Raw genomic sequence first — 24,215 nt, 5'->3', positions numbered from 1 at the left:
ATTGTCCGCTTCCCTGGTTTGCAGACGGACGACGCGGGGCAGTTGGCTTTGAACTTCCAGTGTTTGAGGGTGGCAGGGGAAGAAGCTGAAAATTCCCGAGGTGGGAATGGTGGTGCGCGCATCTTTTGAATTCCTGCTTTCTTGTTTTGGGGCCTGCCTTGCAGTAGGAGAGCAGCTGTTGAAGTCCCAGTCAGCGGACCCTTTTTTAAGCCTTGAGACAGACACGGGTGTGTCTCATGTACAACGAAGTCAGAGCTGGCTTGGCGACATCGGCCCCACCCCGCCCGAGATCGACCCAGCCTCATCCCATGGACCACAGATGCAAGACGCCTTCTTGTCCCCTTTATCTAATAAAGGTAAATGTCATTTTAAATTCTCGCTTCTCCTTAGTTCCTTTGGAAGGTTTCTGTGCCGTAGCCCTTCAGAACCAGAGCTCCACTCTTTCCAGCCGTGTCCTTGAAATTAGCCATTAGAATCTGCTAGAGAGGAGGTTAGTTTCTAGAACAAGGCCACGCTGGCCTGAACTATACTTTGCCATATTTATTTTAGATGAACGACATAGGTACAGTCTCATTACAGACCAGCACTAACAGATGAAACTGTGTGCTTGATTTTAATGATACAGAAACACTGACTTTGAACTTCAAGTAAGTAAAATATTCGCTCTGTATAAAGAACACTATTCTTCTCATAAGTAGACATGGATCATAAAAAATTTTACTTCACTGTCTTCTGTTTTTTATTTTACTGATAAAAATTTGTAGTTTTCTTTTTCTCTTGCAAGTTCCTGTGTAATGTCCTTCATTTTACCTCTTAATCTTCAAAGCCTAATTTACTCTCCAGCCCTTTACCAAATAGCAAGTGCCAGCCTCTGCTCCTATGGGGTTAGTGGAGTTCCAGACGGAAGCAGCGTCAGAGTGATGCGTGTTGCCGAGACTCGTCCGGTCACGGGGCTAAGTGTCAGGCCGGCTGCAGTTTTCTTTGGGGCCAAAGCTCTTGCTTGCTGTCTTCACCATTTCTTGAGCTGTGCTACATGGAGAAGCTTACGCCTTTCGTCACTCTTGTTCAAATTGTAGAAGATACACATAATATGTGCCACTTAAACCATTTTTAAGTATGTGGTTGAGTAGGATCAAGTGCATTCACGTTGCTGTGCAGCCGGCCTCCGGGACTCTGTCTTGCCAAGCTAAGATTCTGTACCCAGTCCAGAACAGTTCCTTTTCTCCCTTCCCAGCACTGGCAGCCGCCACTCTGCCTTCTGTCTCTGACCTTGACTAGAGATATGAAGTAATACCATTGCTCGCCTTTTTTTAATCGAAAACTCTTTGAAGCAATGATTTCAAATATATTTTAAAATTAGAGTTAATCGTGTCGCGGAAGCCTTGCCCCCCCCCCATGTATCCGTGACCCAGCTTCAGCTGTTCCCCGCGCAGGACCACGTTTGTGTGATCTCCTCATATCTTATTGAACCAAATCCAACACCTGATATATTTTGTGGCTTTTTCAGTATGTACTTTAAAAGAACTCTTTAAAAAGTAATTCCATTACCACCCTTCCAGAATTTAACAATAATTCCTTAATATCAAATATCTAGTAAGTATTAAAATTCCAGTTGTTTCATAATGTAATTTTTTTTATGGTTAGGACCAAGAGCCAGATAAGGTTCACACATTGTGGTTCTTTCTTTAAAACATGACTCTTTCCCTCCCCACCTTTTTTTTTTTTTTTTTAAGATTTATTTATTTTAGAGAGCATAAGCAGGAGGGGCAGAGGGAGAGGGAGAGTGCAGGCTCTTGGCTGAGCGTGGAAACCAAAGCAGGCCTTGATCTCATGGACACGAGATCACAACCTGAGCCAAAACCAAGTCAGATGCTTAATCAACTGGGCCACCCGGGTGCCCACCCCGATTTTTTTTTTTTTTTTTTTAAACCTTTGCAGTTTGGATTTGCTTCCATGATTTTCTCAAAATGTGAGTGTTGATGACTGCATCTTCATGGTTTACCACTTTCTTCTGTATTTCTTATAAATTAGTAATTGAATCCAAAGGCCTGATCATGTTATAGCTAGGTGTTTTTCTTGGAGGCAGGCAAGACTGCTACATAGACAGTAGGGCGCTTTTCCATCTGAAGGCGCATAATGCCTCATCTCTCTAATGGTTTTTTTTTCTTAAAAATATCTACTACTGTTAATATAACATGGGAATTTTAGCAGTTGATTTAACATTTGGGTTTCAGAATTTTGAGCAGAAATCAACATGTGAGAAACCATTAATTCATAAACATACTTTCTGCATGAAGCTAATTTGTAAGTTTTGGCACTTTTTCATCAGGTGACGAATGCAGTATCGGTTCAGCCACAGACTTGACTGAAAGTAGCTCCGTGGTGGACGGAGACTGGACAATGGTGGATGAAAACTTCTCCACACTCAGTCTGACCCAGTCCGAGCTGGAGCACATCTCCATGGAGCTGGCGAGTAAAGGGCCTCACAAATCCCAGGTCCAGCTTCGGTGAGTCCCTCCCTCAGCATCCAGGCAGCAGAGGGCCTGCTCCAGGTCTTCGGGCAAATAGGGTGCGGGGGTTACTTTGCTGACGACGATCGCCCTTTTCTACACCATAGCACCTTCTGAGCTTCGAACTTTCTGTTCTGCTCCCGTAGGTACTTGCTGCACATCTTCATGGAGGCAGGATGTCTGGACTGGTGCGTCGTCATAGGCCTGATTCTTAGAGAATCCTCAGTCATCAACCAGATCGTGCTTCTCATCCAGTCTTCAGAGGTGGACGGAGAGATGCTGCAGAACATAAAGACGGGGCTGCACGCTGTAGCCCGATGGGCCTCCACAGACTGGTAAGTGCACGTCTCCTTCGGCTTCTTCCCGTGGCTGTCCTCGGGGCAGTCCTGTCCTTTCACAGGAGCGAGGTTTAGTTCTGGTTCATTTACTTGGAAATTGTTTAGGTTGGGAGAAGTAAAATGCTTTCACACGTTCCTTTCTGAAGTAGTTCTCTTAAATCACCATTCTGTGCCCGGCCAGGAACATAAATGACACAGTACAGATGCTCTGAGAATTGTTAGACTGGACCTTGAGGTCTGTGGTTCTGTGGTATTGCTGGTAATAATAACCTGAAAATATCTGCTTTGAAAAGATAAAAACATAAGGCACGTGTGAATTGAGTAGAGCACAGCACTTACTAGGAAGCCCGAATTAAGAGTTAATGGATAGAAGTGAGGAGCCTCAGAGTCTAGCCCCTTGTCACCAGCTACGTGTGGATTTGGGGTTTCCTGCACTTGGCTCTGGTTTTTTCCTTAGTTGCCAAATTCACTTAGAAGAGCTGTACTGTGTGCAGGTGCTTCCAGTCTGAAAAACCCTGTTGGTCCTCAGACTGTGCAGTAGGAGCCGCGCTGTCCCGCAGTAGGAGCCGCGCTGTCCCGCAGTAGGAGAAGGCGCGCCAGCCTTGCTGCTCGAGCTCCGGAACGCGAGGCAGCTGTGCCGGCCACGGCACCTGAGAAGCATTTCCTCCTGCCCCGTGCCCCCTCTCCCCAGCTCTCCGCCCTCACTGTGTCCCTGTTTAGGAGTTGGTCCAGAACTCTTGAGGGAGCGCTGTGAGTGCGGCAGTGGAGAGCTAACTTCCTTTTCCCTCTGCTTAGTCCTGGATATAAGCCATTTTTAAACATCATTAAGCCGCAAGTGCAGAAGCTCAGCGAGCTCACGGAGGAGCAGGTCCAGCCCGAAGCCTTCCAGCCCGTCACCGTGGGCAAGACCCCTGAACACGCCGGTCCCCGTGCAGAGGAGAGCCGGGGCTCCTCGGGCCACGGAAGTGTCCCCCAGGGCGAGGTCGGAGGTGGCAGTCTGGTCAGCCGGGAGGAGGAGGACGCGACCCGAGCGCAGGAGGAGGAATCTTTTCAGGACGGGACTTACGACTGTTCTGTGTCCTAAGGCCGGTGGCGGCCGTCCCCGCGGGCAGAATTCCTTCGCAGCAGCGCGCCACTGAGGACACCGTGACCTCGTTGGACGACTGGACCAGAGAGAGAACTCAGAGACTCTGGTAAGGTAGTATTAAATTTTAACTCTTTCTCCTCTAGGAAATCTCGGACTCCGTGAAAATGTGATATCAAATCATTTTTCATAAAAAAATTTTTTAAGCTGCAGTGGGAAGTAATAAAGAGTATCGTACAGTTGTACAGGAGGGTGTTTTGGTTTTATTCTTAAAGAGTGGTAGCTCCTAAACCATAGGGATTGTTTTGCCCTAGATGAGCCTCCCTTTTTGGGACGTGTAGCTTCTTAAATTTCCTGGTCCGGCGGGAGTCCAGGCTGCTTCTGGAAGGTAAATGCTGAGGCGCTTGCAGGAGCTCATTAGGCACTGAGCTCCCGTGCGCCCCTTTGGATCAAGAGCGCTGGACTCCCGCACTGGCCTCCTAGCAGAGGCCTGCCCGGGCCAGCAGTGGCCGTCGTGATGGGGACCTGTCCTTGGCGGTCTCTAGCCTTTAAATCCCAGTCCCGACTCGGTGGGAGCTACAGGCCTGTGAGTCAGTGCACCTGCTTCCCTTAGCGGCTAGGTCCCTGCAGAGGCCTGGGGGCGCTTTCGATTATGCTGTTAGATACCACTAAACTATTTTGTATCAGAGAACTGTATCTTTTTGTGAATACTCTTGTGTAAATAGACTCAAAGGGCACTGTCCATATTTTTAGGGCTTATATTATAATTGGTAAGGTTTGATGCTGGATTCTGCACGGCAGTACTCACTCTTGGAAGGAGATGGGGCCTGCTCTTCTTTCCAGACGGGAGCAGGTGTTCACAGGAACAAGCAGGGTTATTGGCTTGGTCATACAGTAATGGAAATGGTCACACCGATCATGAATGAAACAGGTTTTGTGCAAATTAATGTAGTTTCTTATTTATTGCTTTTGTAAATTGAATAAAAATGGACCTTTATGTAAATAGACTGCTGAATCCTGTACTATCACGACTACTAAAAATCACTCTGTGAACTTTTAAAATATTTTATGTATTTCTAGATATGACTTAATGTTAGTTTTCATACATTATGAAAACCTATCTGCATACTCCTTAATGGCTTCAGACTAAACACGTACCCACTGTATGTACTTCCAGTTACCTTATATCAGTATTAATTTACATAGCTTGTTTGTACTGTGCAATTTAAACAAAGGAATGCAATGTTATTTTTTACAAAAACAAACTTGTTTATTTTTGTAATAACAATTTATCTTGAGGTGGACCAAATTCATACCACTATGGAAAACAGCCTCTCTTCTCATAGTGCAATTACACTTTAGAAATAAAACTTGGTCCTCTACCCTTGCTTTTTAAAGTAAATGGCTAGATACAGTTGTCCTAGCCTGGGTTTCCTTGGAAGGGAAACTCAAAACCGTTTTGAAATTGCTTAGTTCAAAATTCATCAAACTTTTAAATTATTGAGTTTGGTAATTTACTATCATTTACTTTCAACTTTACAAGTGCAATAATTTCACGTACTAGAACAACTGGTTGGGATATGTGGTGATGGTACCTGGTCCTTCTGGTGCTACTTTATTTAAAGCTTTGTTTTAAACCACCTTTCCCTGAATCTTCTAAAAAACGTGTCCCATGAGTACATGCAGCCCAGAAAGAAATTTACCTGAAACTTCTCCTGCCCTAGTCCATGAGGAGGAGAACGAGCATTATTTTTGTGTTTGGTGTGAATATACAGTCAATAAAATGATTTATCGTTGTAAACAGCTATGCTCCTTTCCAGTCTCGCGTGTGCTGCTGGGTTCATCCCCCGTCACAGCAGGGCACCGACAGGTTAACTGAGCTCCTGGGGCGAACCTCCCGAATGAGTCTTTGTCCCTGAACTTGTTTCCCAAGTAATAGAAATGAGCGACCTGAACAAGAAAAATCGGCTGGTTTACAGAACGTTTCTGTTTGGTAATTTGTTATTTATTTTACTTTTTTAAACTTATATTTTTATTTTGCCTTGTTTGGTTCAAGTATCAACTGTTGAAGCATAATTTTAACCAATGAATTTAAGTATTCAGTATAACTATTTGAAGATTATTTGCTGACACCAAAACAAGAGTCATTTTGGGCAGTGAAGTCAACCTTTGCTTGTAATTAAAGTTGCTGCTACTTCTGTAATGTGTATTTTTTTTCTAATTTGGTGAAGGGCAATAAAACCATTATATGAACTTTATTCAGCACCTCAGCTTTAACAGTAAAAAGTATGTTTATTAAAAGCCATGGAAATCTTTTCATTATGTAATTCCACCTTTTAGAATTTTCCTTATGAAGTAACTTAACACAGATTTAAAATTGGTATGCAGTATTATTTAGAATAGGAGCATCAAGAGTCGGCAGCTGCAGACTCTATGCCTGACTGTAGAAGCCTGGAAGAGAAGTCCATCTTGAGGACATGGAAAATGTTCACAATATAATAAAAATGATTTCCACCAAACAAAACAGTCTGTGTAAGTATAGTGGAGACCAGGCTCTGTGTCTAACAGGTGGGATTCAAAGTGACTGAGTTCCCCAGTTCCCTAAGTCTTTGTCCCTGTGGATTTCCTTCTCATGGACGTCTCGTGTAAATGGAATCCTCGATCAGGGGCTTTTTCTGTGGCTTCTTTCACTTCACAGGACATTTTCAAGGTTCATCTTTGTACATTAGTAATCATTCCTAGCCTAAGTTCCACCTTCTGGATATACTGGTTTATTTATCCGTTCACCAGTAGAGGGCCGTTTGGGTGGTTACTACTCTTTGACAGTCATGAACATTCCCGTACAAGTTTTCAGTTCTCTCTAGAAGGGAGCATGCTTGGTCACGTACCTGGTTAACGTTTTGAAGAAATGCCTAAGCACATTCCCAAGTGCCTGCGCCGTGTTCCACGCGCGCCCTAGCGGAGGCGGCGGGCTCTGAGTGCTCCCCTCAGCCCTGGTTGCTGGCAGTGGTTTTGGTTACAGCCGCCTGAGTCGTGCAGGAAGCCGGGCGTCATTGTGGCGTAGGTGAGGGTTTGCGTGGCGGCGAGTCTCTTCATAGTTATTAACCATTTGCGTATCTTTAGAGAAAAATGCCCGAATCTGCCCGTTTCACAGTTGGGTCATTTATCCTTTTATGGTTGACTTACAAGATACTAGACCCTTATCAGATAGGATAGACCCTTTCTCATTCCTAAGGCTTGTGACTTTTGGGATGGTCCTTTGAAACATAAAAGTTTTTCATTGGGGGAAGTCTAACTTCCTCTCTGGTTGCTTGTGCTCTGGTGTATGTGAGGAACCACTGCTTAGGGTTACTGGCGACCTGTGCCTCTGTTTTCCTCCGAGAGCTTTTAGTTTTTTAGTTTTAGCTCCTATTTAGGTCTTTGACCCATTTTGAGGTTTGGGGTTTTTTTTGTTTTGTTTTGTTTTTGCATTCGGTGCGAAGTGAGGGGTCTTTGTTCTGTGTGCGGATATTCGGTTGTCCCAGCACCATTTACTGAAAAGGGCTTTTTTTTCCTCATTGAATTGCCAGAAAAGATATTTGACTGTAAACATGGATTTATTTGTGGACTCTCTATTGTGTATCAATCTCGCTTCTTACTGCCAGTACCACGTGGTCTCGGTTACTATCCCTGCTTTGTGGCAAGTTCTGAATATGTGACTCGTAAGTTGCTGTTCGGTCTGTTGCGGGTCCCTTGCATTTCCCTATGACTGTTAGGATTAGCTTGTCAGTTTCTGCACTTAAGAGCTGGGATTGTGTTCAATTTGCAGATCAATTTGGAGAATACGGCCATCCTAAGTCAATCCCCAAACATGGGATTTCTTTCAGCAGGGTTAAGTTCTAGTGTCAAAGTCCTGTACTTTTGTAAGCTTAGTCCTAAATATTTTATTTATCTTCTTGTTGTAGAAATACAACTGCTTATCGGTGTATCGATGGCACTTCCTGTAACACTGCTGAATTCATGTATTAACATTTTTTTTGTGTGTGGATTCCTTAGGATTTGCTCTGTAAGTCTGTCCTTTCTCATCTGGAGGCATTTGTCAAACTGCCCTGGCCAGAGCCTCAGAACTGTACACAGTAGCAGTGGCCGTGGTGGACCTGCAGGTCGTCTTCTGACCTTACAGGGAAGCTCGCAGGCTTTCCTCACTGATGAGGTTAGCTGTGAATTTTTGTAGGAGGGAACTTCCTCACCCTGGTAAAGGTGCTCTGTCACTTGAGATGGTGTATCATGTCGACTTTTCAGGCATTAGACCAGCTTCTCATGCCTTGCTTAAATCCCACCTGGTCATGTATAGAGCCAGACTTGAAGAAATAGATCAGTACATTAAGGTTTTTACTAAGAAAATATACTTCAGTTAGCTAAAATATTTTCCAAATGAAAAGAACCAGGCATAAAGAGGCCTAAATGCATTTTGGCTTTATTGGCCCTAAAAGGCTGCAAGGCGCGCACCGCACTGCTTGGAGGGACTTCACTGAGAAAGCAAAACGACTTGCATAGGAACCTGTTCTGGGGAGTGGCAGGGCCCCTGCCCTCTCCTTGGGTGGCGAGGAGAGAGAGGTGGGCCACCAGACGTTTCTTCTCCCTGCCCCCACAGTCCTTCTGGATAAGCCCTTCAGTGATTTCGTCAATGGAGAGGATTTTAAAAAGCTCAACATTTAACAAAACATGCACGAATTCATTCCACAGTAAAAAGCATCCCAGTATTTCTTCGTTGAGCTCTTCGCTCACATACCCGTTCTTACCCACATGAGCCACCCAGGTCTTTTAAAAGCAATTTTTTATAAAGATTCAAAAAGGCTCTGTAGACTTGAAATAACTTCAAAGATGGGGATACAAAAGAACAAACAATAAAGATCTGGTTTTTCTGTTAAAGATACTAACTAGTAGGTTAAAAAGTGTATTTCAGTCATGTAAGGCAACAATTAATCCTCAGCTAGTAGCAGACCAGTGAAAAGAAAGACCGTCGAGCTTCCTAGGGCTTACTGAGCGGCAGCCTGGAGGCCCCCTCAGTGGAGGCATCGCAGCAATCCTGCCTCCTCACTTCCGTCAGCTAAACTGTGGAAACAGATACTTCATCCAACAGGCTTTCCTGTCAGACACAAGGTAAGTTTTAACCATTTTCTTCAAAACCACAATTGACTTTTTTCACTGAATGTGCAGTACTGGGCTACTTCTAAATTCTGTAGGAAAAACTGCATTTGTTAGAATTTGGAAAGACCCGTTTAGAAGTGAGTTTTGAATGATGAGCTACTCCAGTCTGAGAGGCGGCTGCCTGCCCTGGCGCTGCACTCAGGGACGAGCACGTCTGCGTCCTCCCGCCTGCGGCAGAGATGCTGCTCACCGAGGAAAACAACGTGAGGGCAGCAAGAGAACCATGATTGTTACCGAAAGGGAATCGCATCCTCCCCGAAGGGGGAACAACAACTTTCTCATACAGGGCCTGTCCTCACCATGGGACTCCCCCTCCCATAAAGTCCGTTTCAGATCAACTACAGGGACAACAGAAACAGGCCTCTATTTTGAAATTCACTGAGCGATCACTTTCTGTCCACAACTCTGATTCTATACAAGCTACGAACACGGCAGTCCGTCCACACCGCCTGAAAAATTCGCAGGTTTGCCGGCCGGACCTATACCAGGGGCCAGGGTACGGGGTTGGCGTCTGGCTCTGGCCGCGGCCCCGCTGGCTGCGCGGCCGGGTCACGCTGCGGGGCCCCGGGGTAGGCCGGCGGCGGCGGAGCGGGCCGGAGAAGGCGCACCGCGTCCGTCAGTCGCACGCAGCTGCGAGCACGTCCTCCTGCGATGCACACGTAGGTACCACTTTGTTTTACTATTGCTTTTCTTTAAAACGTCTTTTTGGCCTATGCTTGCTAACGTCCGAATCTGTCCAACCTTTTCAGTTCCTTGTGGAAAAAAGCAAGCTGGGAGAACTGACCCCTCCTCTCCCAGACCCATCCGCGGCTGCGGCCAGGAAGCCCCGAGAGCCCCCGCCGTGATGAGCCTCCCCAGCCACCTCTGGGAAGGGAGAAGCACCTGGAAGTCCTCGGCCCGCCCCTCTGCAGGGTCCTGATACCAGCAGCTGCGGGGCCAGTGGCCTCATCACCGCGTAAGCCACCACCTGCGGCCCCCGGAAATGCGCTCTGCTGCACACGGAGAAACCAGACCAAACTTAGGACTCAGTGCCACAGTAAAATTATGCCCTAGAAGATGAACCTTGGATAACAACACGCCCATTAAATGAAGAGAATGTAAAATGCCCAGCCACGCCTCACCCTGCTCACTTATCGTCCCCCAAAGCAGCCACCACAGCAACCCCAGGCTCTGAGGACGGAATGGAGCTTGTGCGCTTGCACACAGGACATCTGGAGCCAGAAGAGCCTAGAAAAACCCCACAGGAAAGGTAGCGGAACGGATGCCCCGCTGAACCCAGAAGGCGGACGGGGAACAGGGAGACATCGGGCCGGGAAAGCACGGCGGCGGCGGCGGCTGTTAGGGACGCCGCAGCTTGGCACAGACTCTCCCGTCGGGACCCGGGCTGGGCTGCAGAGACCCCCCGGCCCGCGGAGCTCTACGTCGTGCCTGGAGCGGCAGAGCTCTCGGCCCAGGCTGGGCCCCCCCCCCTCCCCAGCCCTTGCTGTACCTGCCCTGATCCCAATGTGAACTGATTTTAGCCACCGTCCTCTGCCAAGACATCTTGGGCTTCAGTCGGAAATGTCCTTTGTCCCATGAACGGTTCATGGTACCTTCTGTACCGTTCATGATCCTAAAGGGTAATAACTAAGTGGTTTATTGGCTTTTATCCTTAAGGTCCTAGAGGATGACTGACGGGTGTGGTGGTGCCCACTGCACGTGGGGGCCAGGAAGCCGGCGTTTCGAGAGTCAGAAAGGCCATGCGTCCCTACCCCACAGCAACACCGCCATGGCGCTTGGCCCTGAAGCATGTCCGCCCACGAAGCTCTCCGAACGGGCGCTCGTTCAAGATCATGGCCTCACAAACACCCACGTGATGCGGAGGAAAACCGCGTCCGGGGGCATCCCACGGGGCGCGCGCCGCTCCAGCAGACTAGAACACGAAGAGGCTGTAGGTGCACACCCAGGCGGAGGGGAAGGTCCAGTCTGGGAACTTCTCTCTCAGAGCATCCAGCTCGGAGGACTTCTTATCTTCCCCAGAAAGGTAGTGGGCAGCAATGGCCACCGTGACCATTCCTTCAGGCCGCTCTTCCGAGACCTGGCAGAGAAAATTAGTTTAGTTCTCCGGCTGTAGGAAGGCGGAATAACGATCCCAGACGCCACCGGGGGGCCTGAGGAGTGGCCGCAGCAATGCGGGAGCTCCCACCTGTACTTCTATCCAGAAGCGCCACGCGGAGGCCTGGAGCCCGTGGGAGTAAAACACGAAGTAGTCCCCTCCTTTACTTGTGACTGGGGTGCCGTTGCCAAGAGACCACTGAGAAAGCGTCGACCCTTTGTGGGTTCGAACGTAGAAGGACATGTGGCTCGGGCCTGTATGGAAGAGGAAGAAGAGGTCATCTCTCACAAAGCACCAAGGAAAGCAGTGAACTCCCCACCGAACCAGACTAGGAAGGCCGCGCTGGCCTGCGTCTCCGCGCCATGGGCACGCACTTGGGACAGTCGTGAGCGCCAGCGGGAAACGCCCAGAACCGACCATGAGAAAACCCGTCGTTGAAACACGGAAGAATGTAGCACGCATGAGTCCTTCGAAAAACTAGAGAAAAAGCTTCACCTAACCAAGAGGTGACTTCAAGAGCTGCTGCAAAAGAGACCCGAACACGTGACGGGGCTGGAAGCCGAGATACCACGCAGCCCGCGCAGGGAGGGAGTGAGGCGGCAGGTCCGCAGACTCGTAGGGGCGAGGCCACTCAGCACTAGAGAGTAACAGGTTACATAATATGTGGTCAAAACAAAAAGGTAAGCTTTCCTAAATGCCAGAAAATACTTCTTTTAGTTAAAGAGCAAAAAAGACCTACAAAAAGAAAGTAGCAAACCACAAAGTGGAGACCAAATGCATCGGTCATAAAAAATAAATGGGAAAGGACCTAATCAGCAACTAGAAGGGAAAAAATTTCAACTTCGCTTAAAAAGCCAGATGCAATCATTTACTGTATTCAAAAAGTATACTTAAAAGAGACTCAGGAGGGCGCCTGGGTGGCTCAGTGGGTTGGGCCGCTGCCTTCGGCTCAGGTCATGATCTCGGGGTCCTGGGATCGAGTCCCGCATCGGGCTCTCTGCTCAGCAGGAGCCTGCTTCCTCCTCTCTCTCTCTCCCTGCCTGCCTCTCTGCCTACTCGTGATCTCTCTCTGTCAAATAAATAAATAAAATCTTTAAAAAAAAAAAAAAAAAGAGACTCAGGAAGGGTATCGATAGCAGTATGAACAAAGTGGACACAGTTTTTTAAAAGATCTTTTTAGGGCAACCTGTGGCTCGATTAAGCCTCTGCCTTCAGCTCAGGTCATGAGCTCAGGGTCCTGGGATCAAGCCCCACATCAGGTACCCTGCTTCTCCCTCTGCCCCTCCCCTCTGTTTATGCTCAATCTCAAATAAAATCTTTCCAAAAAAACAGGATTTGAGACAAAAACATTACATACAAAAAGGTACTTTATGGGGCACCTGGGTGGCTCAGTGGGTTGATAAGCCTCTGCCTTCAGCTCAGGTCATAGTCTGAGGGTCCTGGGATCGAGCCCCGCATTGGGCTCCCTGCTGAGCCCCTCTGTGATCTCTCTCTGTCAAATAAATAAATAAATCTTTTTAAAAATTTTTAAAAGGTACTTTATAATACCTAAAGCTGTGAATTCTATCAGGTGACAGCAACTGCTTGATAAAGTAAAACTACAGGAGATGCAGACAGACCCAAGTAAGAGACCGTGATAGTCCACTGTCCTACAAAACATGAGGTGAACAAAAAGGATATAAAAAGACCAAAACAAGTGATCAGTAAAGTAGATCTTATGGGTAGATATACCCAACTTGAGAAGATAAAGTCTGCATTATCGGCGTGTACAGTGGGCACAAAACATTCATACACTATTAGCTTATAAAGGAAATATAATAATTCAATTTTATAGAACTGATGAGTAAAACTGGTGATAACTTGGTAAAGCTTAAAATTATCAACAACAAAACAAAATGGCCTTCTACCTGCAAATTTTTAAAGTCTATGTAAAGACTCAGGGTCGCTAAGTCCTTTAAGGGTCTGTTGGTTTCTGCTCAGGTCATGGTCTCATGGGTTATGGGACCAAGCCTGTGCTGGGCTTCCTGTTCAGTGGGGAGTCTGCTTGCGATTCTCGCTCTGCCTCTGCCTCTCCCCCTGCTTGGGTGTGCTCTCTCAAATAAATATAAAAGAGACTCGGGTTTAAGAAGAAATTCGAAACAAATTACAGGACATTTTTGTAAATAATGAAAATATTAAACTACTGGGTACACTTAAAAAGGCAGTAATAAGAGGAAACCCCATAGCAATAAATGTTTTTTCAGTAAAATTAAAAAAGACAACAAAGAGGAAAAGAAAATCTTACAGATAAAGCAAAAAGCAGAAATCAATAAAAGAATGAGAATAAAACAGATGTAACTTTAACTATTAGCTAACTTGGTTAAGAAAGCAGCAAGGGGGGGTGCCTGGGTGGCTCAGGGAGTTAAGCCTCTGCCTTAACTTCCTAGTGGAAACAACAGCATTATCCAAAGACCGAAGGAAGAAAAATCCTATGATTCTCTTTATACATTCTGAAAAAAGCCTTTCCCAAAATTAAAACCTATTCCTTATGAAAACACACGAGGCAGGACTGCCCATAAATGCTCGCCGCCCAGCGCCGGGCAGCACTGCACACCCGCGCGCTACGAACGCAGCGCCGCCCCCATCACGCCACATCGCCGCGGGGCAGCACCAGCCGCTTACACGTCAGTCACAGGCCTGAGAACAGGTCAAGAAGACAGACTGTATTTGCAGAAGATACACAGCGGTCAGCAAGCTAGACTTGAGGTCTGTTTGTAAGACTTCGGATTAAGAATGGTTTTTATGGAGCGCCTGGATGGCTCAGTGGGTTAAGCCGCTGCCTTCGGCTCAGGTCATGATCTCAGGGTCCTGGGATCGAGTCCCGCATCGGGCTCTCTGCTCGGCAGGGAGCCTGCTTCCCCCCTCTCTCTCTGCCTGCCTCTCTGTCTGCTTGTGATCTCTGTCTGTCAAATCAACAAATAAAATCTTTAAAAAAAAAAATGGTTTTTATGTGTTTAAAAAGTAGTTAAGGGGTGCCTGGGTGCCTCAGTTGGTTAAACGTCTGCCTTCTAGTCAGGACGTGATCTCAGGGTCCTGGACTGGAGCCCCATGTCTGCTTCTGCCCTTCCCCTGCAATCATGCTCTTTCACGCTCTCAAATTTAAACATCTTAAAAAAAAAAAGAAAAAGAAAAAGCAGCTAATAAAAAAATATACAATAGGGAAATATAGCAAAGCCCAAAAGTATTTACTGTCTGGCCGTTTAAAGGTTGGCGATTCCTGGTTTACATGGGGAACCCTAGAGGAGCAATAATTAAATCAAAAAGTAAAAGATCGAATGCAAACAATGAATCATAGTCCAGTACATCAGAAACTAATGATGTACTATATGGTGACTAAAATAATAAAGAAGATTCAGTGAGATAGCAAGATACAAAATTTATATACAAAATTGACACATACAAAATATAACTAGTTAAGATTAGAGAAAGCCCCAATTTTAATAGCAACAAAAACTAGATGAGAAAAATCTTATTAACACTCCTGAAAGACACAAAAGTAGATGGGAACACATCTTGGACAGGATGATATTTTGTCAGCTCTCCTTGATTTATAAATTATGTTACTCCCCAAAATACCAATAAGCGATTAAGTTTTATGTCAGAGTTACAATACTAAAGTTCATATGGAAAAACAAACGTGCAAGAATAGCAAGGAAAATCCTGAAAAAAATTACAGAGGCTTTTAACCCTCGCAATCATTAAGTTAAAAGCTTCTGTAATTAAAAATGTAATTAACAGATGCATAAACAGACCCACATATATATGGTCAAGTTTTTTTTCCTGATTTCTTGACATTTGTAATCACAAAACAGGGCAGAAGATATGTAACCTGCCTGCCAGGAACCTGAATTTTACTGGAATTCTCCAAATTATGCATGAAAGATAAAGTTTTGGATTTTTCTGTGCTTCCTTTTTACAAGCTGGTGGTTAAATACAAATCAGAAATAATTATTGGCATGAACAAGAAAAGCGGTTGGTACAAAATAAATTTATTTCCAATTAAATTTTAAAAGCTTAGAGAAAACAAAAGTATCCACCTTCAACCTTCAAAAGCATCAGTTGAGGCTCTTAATTCCCTGTAAGTGCTTTGTTCCATTGGTTAACTACCAAATTGTATTATTTCACTACCACCATCTTGTGTCCTTCAGTCTTCCTATCCCTTCTGTGAATGAACTATTTTCAAGTCCCTTCTGTGAATGAATTATAAATTTAATAACTTGCTTTTTATAGTAAATATGATGGCTATAGTCACCAAAAAAATACAAAAACCAAACAAGCTACTTGTGAAAGAGGAAATTCAGTAAAAAGTGGGCGGAGTTGAGGTATATACAATCCAATAATTTTGACAAAGACGCCAAAGCAATTCAATAGGGTAAAGGTTAAATCTTTTTAACAGATGATGGTAGAACAACTGGATATCCATAAAGAAAAAAAAAAAAAAAACTCACACCATATGCAAAATTAATTCAACGTACATTATAGGCCTAAACTAACAGCTAAAGCCATGAAGTTTCTAGAAGGAAAAATGAGTGTCTTTGTGGCCTCTGGGTAGACAAGATTTTCTTAGAGAGGATACATACAGCAATAAATCTAAAGAAAAACCTGATAAATTGAAATTCATAAAAATTTAAAACTTCTGCACATCAAATGACCCCATTAAGAAAATGAATGGATAAGAAAATCTAGATATCTGATACATACATTCTTGATAAAGGACTATGATGTGGAATATATGCACTTCTGCAAACCAATAAGCCCAATTTTTAAAAGAGAAAAAGAAATGAAACAAGCCAAAGTAACGGAATGTCTTCCAGGAAGCACTTGGCAGAGTGGCCCACGTCTTCGGTCACCAGACCAGTGCAGGAGCTACTGCTGAAGGCCCCGCAGAAACTGTATGAGGGACAAGAACAGCCAATACTGGGGAGAGTGTGGAACAGCTGGAATTTTCAGAGACTCCTTTTAGGGAACCAAATACTAATACTCAAAACAACACAGCTCAGTCTCAAAAACATGACACTTCATGACCCAGACCCAGCATATGACGTACTGGAAAATTCCATTTCTAGGACACTCAAGAATGGTACAAAGGGAACACAGTGGGAACTTTTAAAGATGAACTTCTCGTGTTAGAATTCTCCAGAGAAACCGAACCAATCCTCAACACAGTATTAGCAAATCAAGTCCAACAATGCATAAAAAGAATTCTATACTACAACCAGGGAGGGTGTATACAAGTTTGCATACAAGATTGGATCAGCCTCTGAACATCAGTTCCCGTAATCCATCACACAACAGACTAATGAAGACAAAGAAAAGCATGTGACAAAATCCAACATCTGTTCACAGTCAGAGTTCAGCAAACTAAAACTAGAGGGGAGTTCCCTCAACCTTATAAAGAGCATCTACAGAAAACCTACAGCTAACAGGATACTCAGTAGAAATACAGAAGCTTTCCCACAGAGATCAAGAACAAGACAGTGGGGACGCCTGGGTGGCTCAGTGGGTTAAGCCTCTGCCTTCAGCTCAGGTCATGATCCCAGCGTCCCAGCCACATGGGGCTCTCTGCTCAGCAGGGAGCCTGCTTCTTCCTCTGGCTGCCTGTTCTCTGCCTGTGCTCACCCTGAGAAATAAATAAATAAAATCTTAAAAAAAAAAAAAAGAACAAGACAGTGATTGTCACTCTTACTACTCCTCTTAGCGCTCTTTTTCACAATACTGGAAGTCTTGGTTAATGCAGTAAGACAAGAAAAGGTAAGAAGTAAAAAAAAAAGATTAAGAAGAAATAGCACTGTTTGCAGGCAACATGATCATCCGTACAGAAAATCCCAAAGAATCAACAAAAAACCTGTAACTAATAAACAATGATGGCAAGGTTGCAGGATACAAAGTTAATAAACAAAATCAACTGTGTTCCTATAAACCATCAATGAAAAATACTGTTTACATTAGCATCCCCAAAATGAAATACTTGGGTAGAAATCTAAAAAAAAAGTCTTATGAAATATATAAGGAAAACTACACAATCTAGTCCTGAGGAAAGCAAACGAGTAACAGTAAGTGGAGACCTATTCCACGTCAGCGAGAAACCACTAAGGTGCCATTTGCCCCTGCTTGAGCTGTAAATTACAGTGCAGCTCCAGTCAGCATCCCAGAAAGTTCTGTCGTGGATCTCAATAAACTGATATATGGAGAGACAAAAGACAAGCAACATTCAGAAGAATAAAGTTGGAGAGGATGGATACTACCCACTTTCAAGACTTGACCATGCGCGCACCAGAATGGCAAAACAGAGAAAACAGAACAGAACAGAGAGCCCAGAAATGGATGGACGCAAATACAGTCAACTGCTATCTGACAGTGCAACAGAGGTCACGTGGTAGAGCCAGGAGGTCACGCGGTAGAGCCAGGACATTCCTCATCACAACACGGTACTGGAGCAGCTAGAAATCCACATGCAAAAAAAAAAGAATCCTACACTCAGACATCTGTCACAAAATTAACTCAAAATGGCTCTCTCGTGGCTCTAAATAGAAAACACAAAACCAAACTTTTAGATGACACAAAAATCGTAACCCATAGGGGCGCCTGGGTGGCTCAGTGGGTTAAGCCGCTGCCTTCGGCTCAGGTCGCGATCTCAGGGTCCCGGGATCAAGCCCCGCATCAGGCTCTCTGCTCAGCGGGGAGCCTGCTTCCCCCTCTCTCTGCCTGCTTCTCTGCCTACTTGTTATCTCTCTCTCTCTCTGTCAAATAAATTAATAAAATCTTAAAAAAAAAAACCAAAATCATAACCCATCAAAGAAAAACTGATCTCACTGGACTTCGTTAAATTTAAAAACTTATGTTCTGTGGGAAACACTCTTGAGAGAATGAAAAGACAACCCCAGATTGGAAGAAAACATTTGCAAAGCACTTATCTGATCTAAAGGACTCCCATCCATACGCACAGAGAACTCTTAAATTTGAACAAGTCAGACCACCCAGTTAACAGACAGACACCTCACCAGTAGTGACACTCAGATGGCAAGTAACCTGGGAAAGGATGCTCACACCGTAGGTCAACAGGGAGCGACCCACGGAAGGAGCAGGACCCAGCACTACCGGTCCGGCAGCGCGGCTAGGATCCTGACAGCGACAGCTCTGAGCGCTGCTGGGCGGGCAGTGGGGCGCAGGCACGCCGGGAGAGGCTGCCCATGTCGCAACAGTAAATACAGGCCAACCACACGCTCTAGCAACTGCACTCCTAGGCTTTTATCCAGGTGAGCTCAAAGCGCATCTAGACGAAAACCTGCAAACGAATGTTTACGGCAGCTTAATTCACAATTGCCAAATGGAAGCAACCGGGCGGCCTGTCCCTCTGCAGGGGCACGGCCGGGGCGCAGCCACATCACTGCGGAGCGGTGGGAAGAAACGGAGGCTCTCGCGCCCCGATGACACACAGGCTCGGCGATGCGGACTGCTAAGCAAGGAGCACTCCGAGCCGTCTGAGCGCGGCTGAGCGCGGCTGCACGACACTCCAGGAAAGACGAGACAGCAGAAATGGTGACAAAGTCCGAGTTTGCCAGAGGGAGCGGGGACGAGGGATGGAGGGAGGGCGCACGGGGGATTCTCAGGGCAGGGAATCCGACCCACTCTGTGATACGCTGGGTGCGAGACGCCACTCACTGGTCCCAGAAAACTCCCAGAACCATGCAACACACAGAGTGAACTGCGCCTTCGTGCAAACCACAGACTTCAGTTACTGGTCATGTGTAGCAGTGTGGGCTCGGCCACACTCGGAACTGCACCTCCCTCCGAGAACACGATGTTAATAAGGCAAGCAGGGGGAGGGGAGCTCTGCTTTCTGCTCAGTTGTTCTGTAAACCTAAGACCACTCTAAAAAAATAAAGTCTTAAAGAAATTCAAGTGCTCTTTTAAAAAAGGAGGGGGGCGCCTGGGTGGCTCAGTGTGGCTGAGCCTCTGCCTTCAGCTCAGGTCATGATCTCAGGGTCCTGGGATCGAAACCTGCATCGGGCTCTCTGCTCAGCGGGGAGCCTGCTCTCCCCGCCCCCCCCCACCCCGCCTGCCTCTCCGCCTACTTGTGATCTCTGTCAAATAAATAAAATCTTTAAAAAAAAAAAAAAAACACAAACTTCAAGTGCTCTTAGAAACACAATAAAGTTCTTCCTAAGTCACTAGTCACTACCATTTATGGAAAAAAAATACATATTTTAAGAATTTAAAAAGTGAAACAGAAGAAAACATTGTCCTCTTACCTGTGGCTTCAAACGTCAGCTTCACAGAATCCCAGGGTGTCTGTTCTTTGGACACAAGTCTGAAATGAGCCGGATCTCCTGGAGAAACTTCTGGGGCAGGAAGATACCAATTTTTCCTATTTGGAAAGGTAGCTTCAATATTTAGTTCGCTTAATTTTAGTTGAAAGCTCTCTCTAACTCACTGAAGTGGTCTGAATATACGACTCACATTTTGGGATATGAAAATAATCTCTGACGGTAAAATCATGCTAATTACTCTAAAAGCCCATCACTGTGTAATAAAACCTTCCCCAAATTACGAACAAGGGGTCCGAGGTGGTCTAGATTCCATCACCCATCCTGTTCCTTCTTATCCAGCCCCTTACCACCAAACCTCGAACATCCCAGAAATCTAAAACCGGCCGCACGAATGCTTCACTGCGACCTTTCAGACCGTCAGACCTCCCGAGAGGACCAGCCTCTCTCACAACTACTCGGGTTTCTAGAAGGACTTCCCAGATTTGAGGCCACCGTCAACTTCCGAGTGCTCTGTCCCGCTGAAGAAGGGGAACTTTGGCCGTGACGGTCACCGCACACATGGCACTTGCCGTCAGGTTAACTGCATAAGGGCCGTCCTGTGGCAGCGGGACCGGGGACCACCCTGAGGGCCAGCAGCACACAAGGGAACCGACCTGATGAGGAAGTGCACCGGGAGGTACCACGGGAAGCCACACAGGGGCGCGTCCTCCTCACAGTGAGCTCGGATGGTGTCGTTGATCTCAGGAATGTGAGGCGTGATGTGCGACATGCCCGTGTAGTCGAACCCGTTGATCCATATGCCGGAGTCCCGCTTAGTGACGTTTCCGTCCAGGCCGTGGAACGTTCTAGTCACGTGCTGCGAAGAACAGAGCCGTGAGACCGAGACCGCCTGACCCCTTCACCGCACCCGCGCTCGGGCGGCACAGAATGCGCCAACGGGAGGATGCCGGAGCCACAGAGCCTCTCCCGCGCTGCTGGGGGGCAGGGCGGGCCCGGCCACCCCAGGGCACTGCTCAGCGTCACCTAAACACGCACAGGCCCGGCCGGCCCTTCCGCTCCCGCAGGGCACCCGAGAGAACAGCCGGCCGGGCCGCGCACGGATCCAGCACCGACCCGGGCAGCGAAAACTGCGAACACGCGGCCGCCCAGCAGCAGCAGCAGCAGCGGGGTCACCCGTCGACGAAGGACCGTGACGCGCGTCCGTAAGGAAGCTTCCCCCACGCTGCTGGGCAGGACACAGCCAGTCACGAAGGACCATTTATGGCTTTGTCTTTTCAGAGGCTCAAAAAGAGGCAAACTCTGTCTTCCTGTCTAGGGCTCCACAGGAACGTGGTCAAGAAAAGGTACTAACTCCCTCCCAACTTCACAACTGTATTTCGGGGGGCGGGGGGAGGGGCTGGGATCAAGAAGGGGACACTCGGGTCTTAGCAGGTACTTCTGTTCTTTCCTTTAAACTCGAGGATGAGGAGCGCCTGGGTGGCCCAGTGGGTTAAAGCCTCTGCCTTCGGATCAGGTCATGATCTCAGGGTCCTGGGATCGAGCCCTGCATCGGGCTCTCTGCTCAGCGGGGAGCCTGCTTCCCTCTCTCTCTGCCTGCCTCTCTACCTACTTGTGATCTCTCTCTCTGTGTCAATAAATAAATAAAATCTTTAAAAAAATAAAAAATAAAAAAAAATAAACTCGAGGATGAATATACAAAGTATTACTGTTTCTTACAAGTACATTTACATACGAAATTTCATTAAAGCCTTTCTGAAGACCTATTTCAGATTGAAAAGACAGGGACCTCAGAACTCCGTTTAGGCGAAGGCTGCGAACAAAGCCGTTCTGAGAGACACACTCTGCTTTCAGTGCGCGGCCTGAAGCCCCTCCCGAGCAGAGACACCCCCCCACGCACGCCCGATGACACACGTGGACACCACGTTCCATCCAGCGCAGGGGAAAGCCCGGAGCCCATCAAGCAGGAAGAGAGGACGGCGCGGGGGGCGGGGGACTGGAGCCCACAGGCCACGCGGCCACCACGCTGCTTGCACAGGCCACACTCACCTGAGGAGGCGCCGTCCGTGGCCACCTGTGTGCCACAAAACGGCGGGGACAGAGGCCAGCGGCTGGCAGAGCCCCAAGTACTTATTACCTGACCCTCTTCGGGGAAGGCATGCCCACTTCCGGCACGGGGGAAGAAGAGAACCCCAGCAAAGCAGAATGGGAGTTTTTAAAAATAAAAATGTCACTTTTCCTTACTAATGTAATTATAAAAATTCAGCAAGTCACTGAAAACACACTGACTTTCCTAAAAGTGAGCTGTTCTTCATTCATGGCTTTGTAAGTTGTCAAGACTGTCACATAAGGCCTATCGCTGTGTCCTGCAGGACTTCCTGTAACGTGGAACAGTGGCCCTTTGTCAGCACCTCCTCCCTGGTAACTGACCTTCGAGTGTTACCGTTACTCCTTCAAGTCCCTGAGTAGTTCCTGGCTTAGGGTTCTTGGCTTTTCTTTATTTTTAAGATTTGTTTGTAGAGTCTACACCTCACGCGGGTGTAGACCCACGTCTAGGAACCCATGACCCCGAGCCCCAGAGTCGCGCGCCCTCCTGGTGCAGCCAGCCGGGTGCCCGCGTGTGCGGCCGGCCTCTCCGCTTCTCGGCTCTGAGAGAGGAGGCCGGCAGATAGGGCAGCTCGGCGCGGGCTCCGGCCTTCCGGCGCCAGCTTCAAACAGTGCCGAAAACCTACAACGCACAGAAGCTCTAAAGCCCGTGTTACTGGCCCCTTTCTACGCTCTTACATTTCCATTAGGACCTCCTCCCTCACAGACGACCTACGGTCATTACAGCCGTTTGCCTTCGCGGCCGAGTTCAGATTTCTGCTCAGCCTGCGGACGCCGCCCCAGTCTGTCCTTCCAAAGCTCATCAGTCCCGGCGGACCTGCGCCGCCTTCTCCAGCGCCGGCGAGTCCGGGACGTGCACAAGAACGAAGCAAGCGGACGTGTCCCGGCCGGGCCCCCGGGGACGCGAGGGTCGCGGAGCAGCCGGCCTCGGGTCACCCCCCCGCCCCGCCCCGCTCGGCGGCCGGGAGCAAGCGCAGGCCCCGCGGGTTCCCCGGTGCCGAGCGCGGCGCCCACGAGGCCGCCCCCGCAGACCGTGGGCGAAGCGGCGCTTACCTGCAGAAACACCCGCTTGGGCTTGGGGCTGGCGGGCTGCGAGCTGTAGGGGAAGAAGGCGCCGCCGCACACCAGGAGCAGCGTGACGGCGCACACGGTCGTCAGCGCCAGCAGCGTCTTCCGGGTGCTCTCGGCCAAGTAGACGAAGCTGATCTGCGAGACGGGACGAGTCAGGAGCGGAGCCGCGCGCCCGCGGGCACACGCCGGCCCTGCCGCCCGCCGCCCGGGCCCTGCCGCCCGCCACCCGGCCCGGCCGCCACCCGGAGCTGTCACCACGCCACACCCGGGGGACGGGCGCTGCCTCAGGGGCTCCGGGCCGGAGCCCATGTAAACGAGGGGAGCCCCAGCGCCCACAAACCCTCGAGAGGGGAAAGGACACAGAGATGGGGTCTCGGGTCGGTCGGCAGAGACAGCACGACAGACACAGCGCCGTGAAACCGGGACCTTCCTTCGCTTCTGTCCGTGCCCCCCGTCGGCCGCGGCCCGGGAGACGCCACTGATTACCAAGCGTCACCCCACGGGGCTCCCGTTGAAGAACCGGAGCTAAGACCGGGCGGTCCGCACGCCCGTTCCCAGGGGACCAAGTTCGGCTCCGGATGCTCTGGCGGCCGCCTCGCTGCTGGCTGCGTCCGCGCTCGCACCTCGACACCCGTCGGGTGGCGGCGCGGGGCCCTTCGGGGCTGGGTGAGCAGAGCGGACCGGGCTGACGGCAGGCCTGGGCCCGGGCGGGGGCACCTCGCACGTCCCACACCGGCTTCCACAAGCCCTTCGGTGGTCGGGAAGTCACCGTCCCCTGGGGGGGACACGCGTGACTCACAGAACCACCCACAGATCCGTCGTGCGCTTGAAAGGGGCCACGCTGACCCCATCCCAGCTCCCCGTGCCTGCTCCCCCTGGTCACCCACCCTCCAGGGCTCCACGCGTAGAGCATGACTGTGGAGAGACTTCGATGGAAATGAAAATGAGAAATCGCTCTACTACGCCGAACACCGGGCACCAGCGTCCCCTCGGGGTCCGCTCCAGCGACACGGTACTGGCCTCAGGACAGTGATCTTGCGTTTCTACACAGTAAGCACGGAAACCAGACCACCCCCCAGCAGCCAAGGCAGGGAGTTAGCAAAACCACACTCGCACCTGTCTGTCCCTCACTGTCCCGGCAGTCGTACGATTTTACGGTGTGACTCTGCAGAGCAGCGTCAGACATCCCGCCACGCGGTGACTTCCCCTCCGCCGGAGGCTGCCCCGCTTAGGTGTCGAGAGTCTTGCAGGTCAGAGGAAGACCTCGCCGTCAGAGGCGGTGGCTCCTGCCACCCCCACCCAGCCACCTTGCAAGATGTCCTAAAGCTCCGTGCCAGCTACCTACCCTGTCCCATGCCACACGCACTCCTCAAGCCACGAGGCTCGGCAGCTGCCCCTGCCACGCGTCTCCAGGAGGAGGTCTGGTAACGGGCGGTGAGCGCAATGCAATCACGGGGGAGGGGGGGGGTGGACGACAATGTGTCTGAATTCCAGCACCTCCGATTTCACTCTTAT

At 48.6% G+C, this 24,215-nt stretch overlaps 2 protein-coding genes across 11 annotated transcripts in view; one reads left to right on the top strand and one right to left on the bottom strand.

Annotated features, from left to right (window-relative positions):
* Window positions 1-6,190, top strand: part of RIC1 (RIC1 homolog, RAB6A GEF complex partner 1) — a 142,486-nt gene extending 136,296 nt beyond the window's left edge. For 7 of the 9 annotated variants that reach the window (XM_045065000.1, XM_045065007.1, XM_045065002.1 and 4 more), the window contains 4 exons: window positions 165-356; window positions 2,330-2,507; window positions 2,657-2,845; window positions 3,644-6,190. In XM_045065000.1, coding sequence (XP_044920935.1) covers window positions 165-356; window positions 2,330-2,507; window positions 2,657-2,845; window positions 3,644-3,932 — 848 coding nt within the window. In that variant the 3' untranslated portion in view covers window positions 3,933-6,190. The other 2 variants (XM_045065001.1, XM_045065003.1) reach the window with 2 other exon arrangements.
* A 2,176-nt stretch (window positions 6,191-8,366) lies between these two features.
* ERMP1 (endoplasmic reticulum metallopeptidase 1) overlaps window positions 8,367-24,215 on the bottom strand; it is a 41,078-nt gene continuing 25,229 nt past the window's right edge. For both annotated transcript variants that reach the window (XM_045065008.1, XM_013063313.2), the window contains exons 11-15: window positions 22,683-22,835; window positions 20,180-20,382; window positions 19,509-19,624; window positions 11,308-11,471; window positions 8,367-11,199 (exon numbers count right to left, since the gene is read on the bottom strand). In XM_045065008.1, coding sequence (XP_044920943.1) covers window positions 11,035-11,199; window positions 11,308-11,471; window positions 19,509-19,624; window positions 20,180-20,382; window positions 22,683-22,835 — 801 coding nt within the window. In that variant the 3' untranslated portion in view covers window positions 8,367-11,034. The remainder of the gene's footprint in view (window positions 11,200-11,307; window positions 11,472-19,508; window positions 19,625-20,179; window positions 20,383-22,682; window positions 22,836-24,215) is intronic.

The sequence above is a fragment of the Mustela putorius genome, unplaced genomic scaffold (genome assembly GCF_011764305.1).
Source record: "Mustela putorius furo isolate JIRA1106 unplaced genomic scaffold, ASM1176430v1.1 tig00003854_pilon_pilon_pilon, whole genome shotgun sequence".
NCBI lineage: Eukaryota > Metazoa > Chordata > Mammalia > Carnivora > Mustelidae > Mustela > Mustela putorius.
Note: the sequence above shows the minus strand (reverse complement) of the source record. Positions and strands in the feature narration are given on the sequence as shown.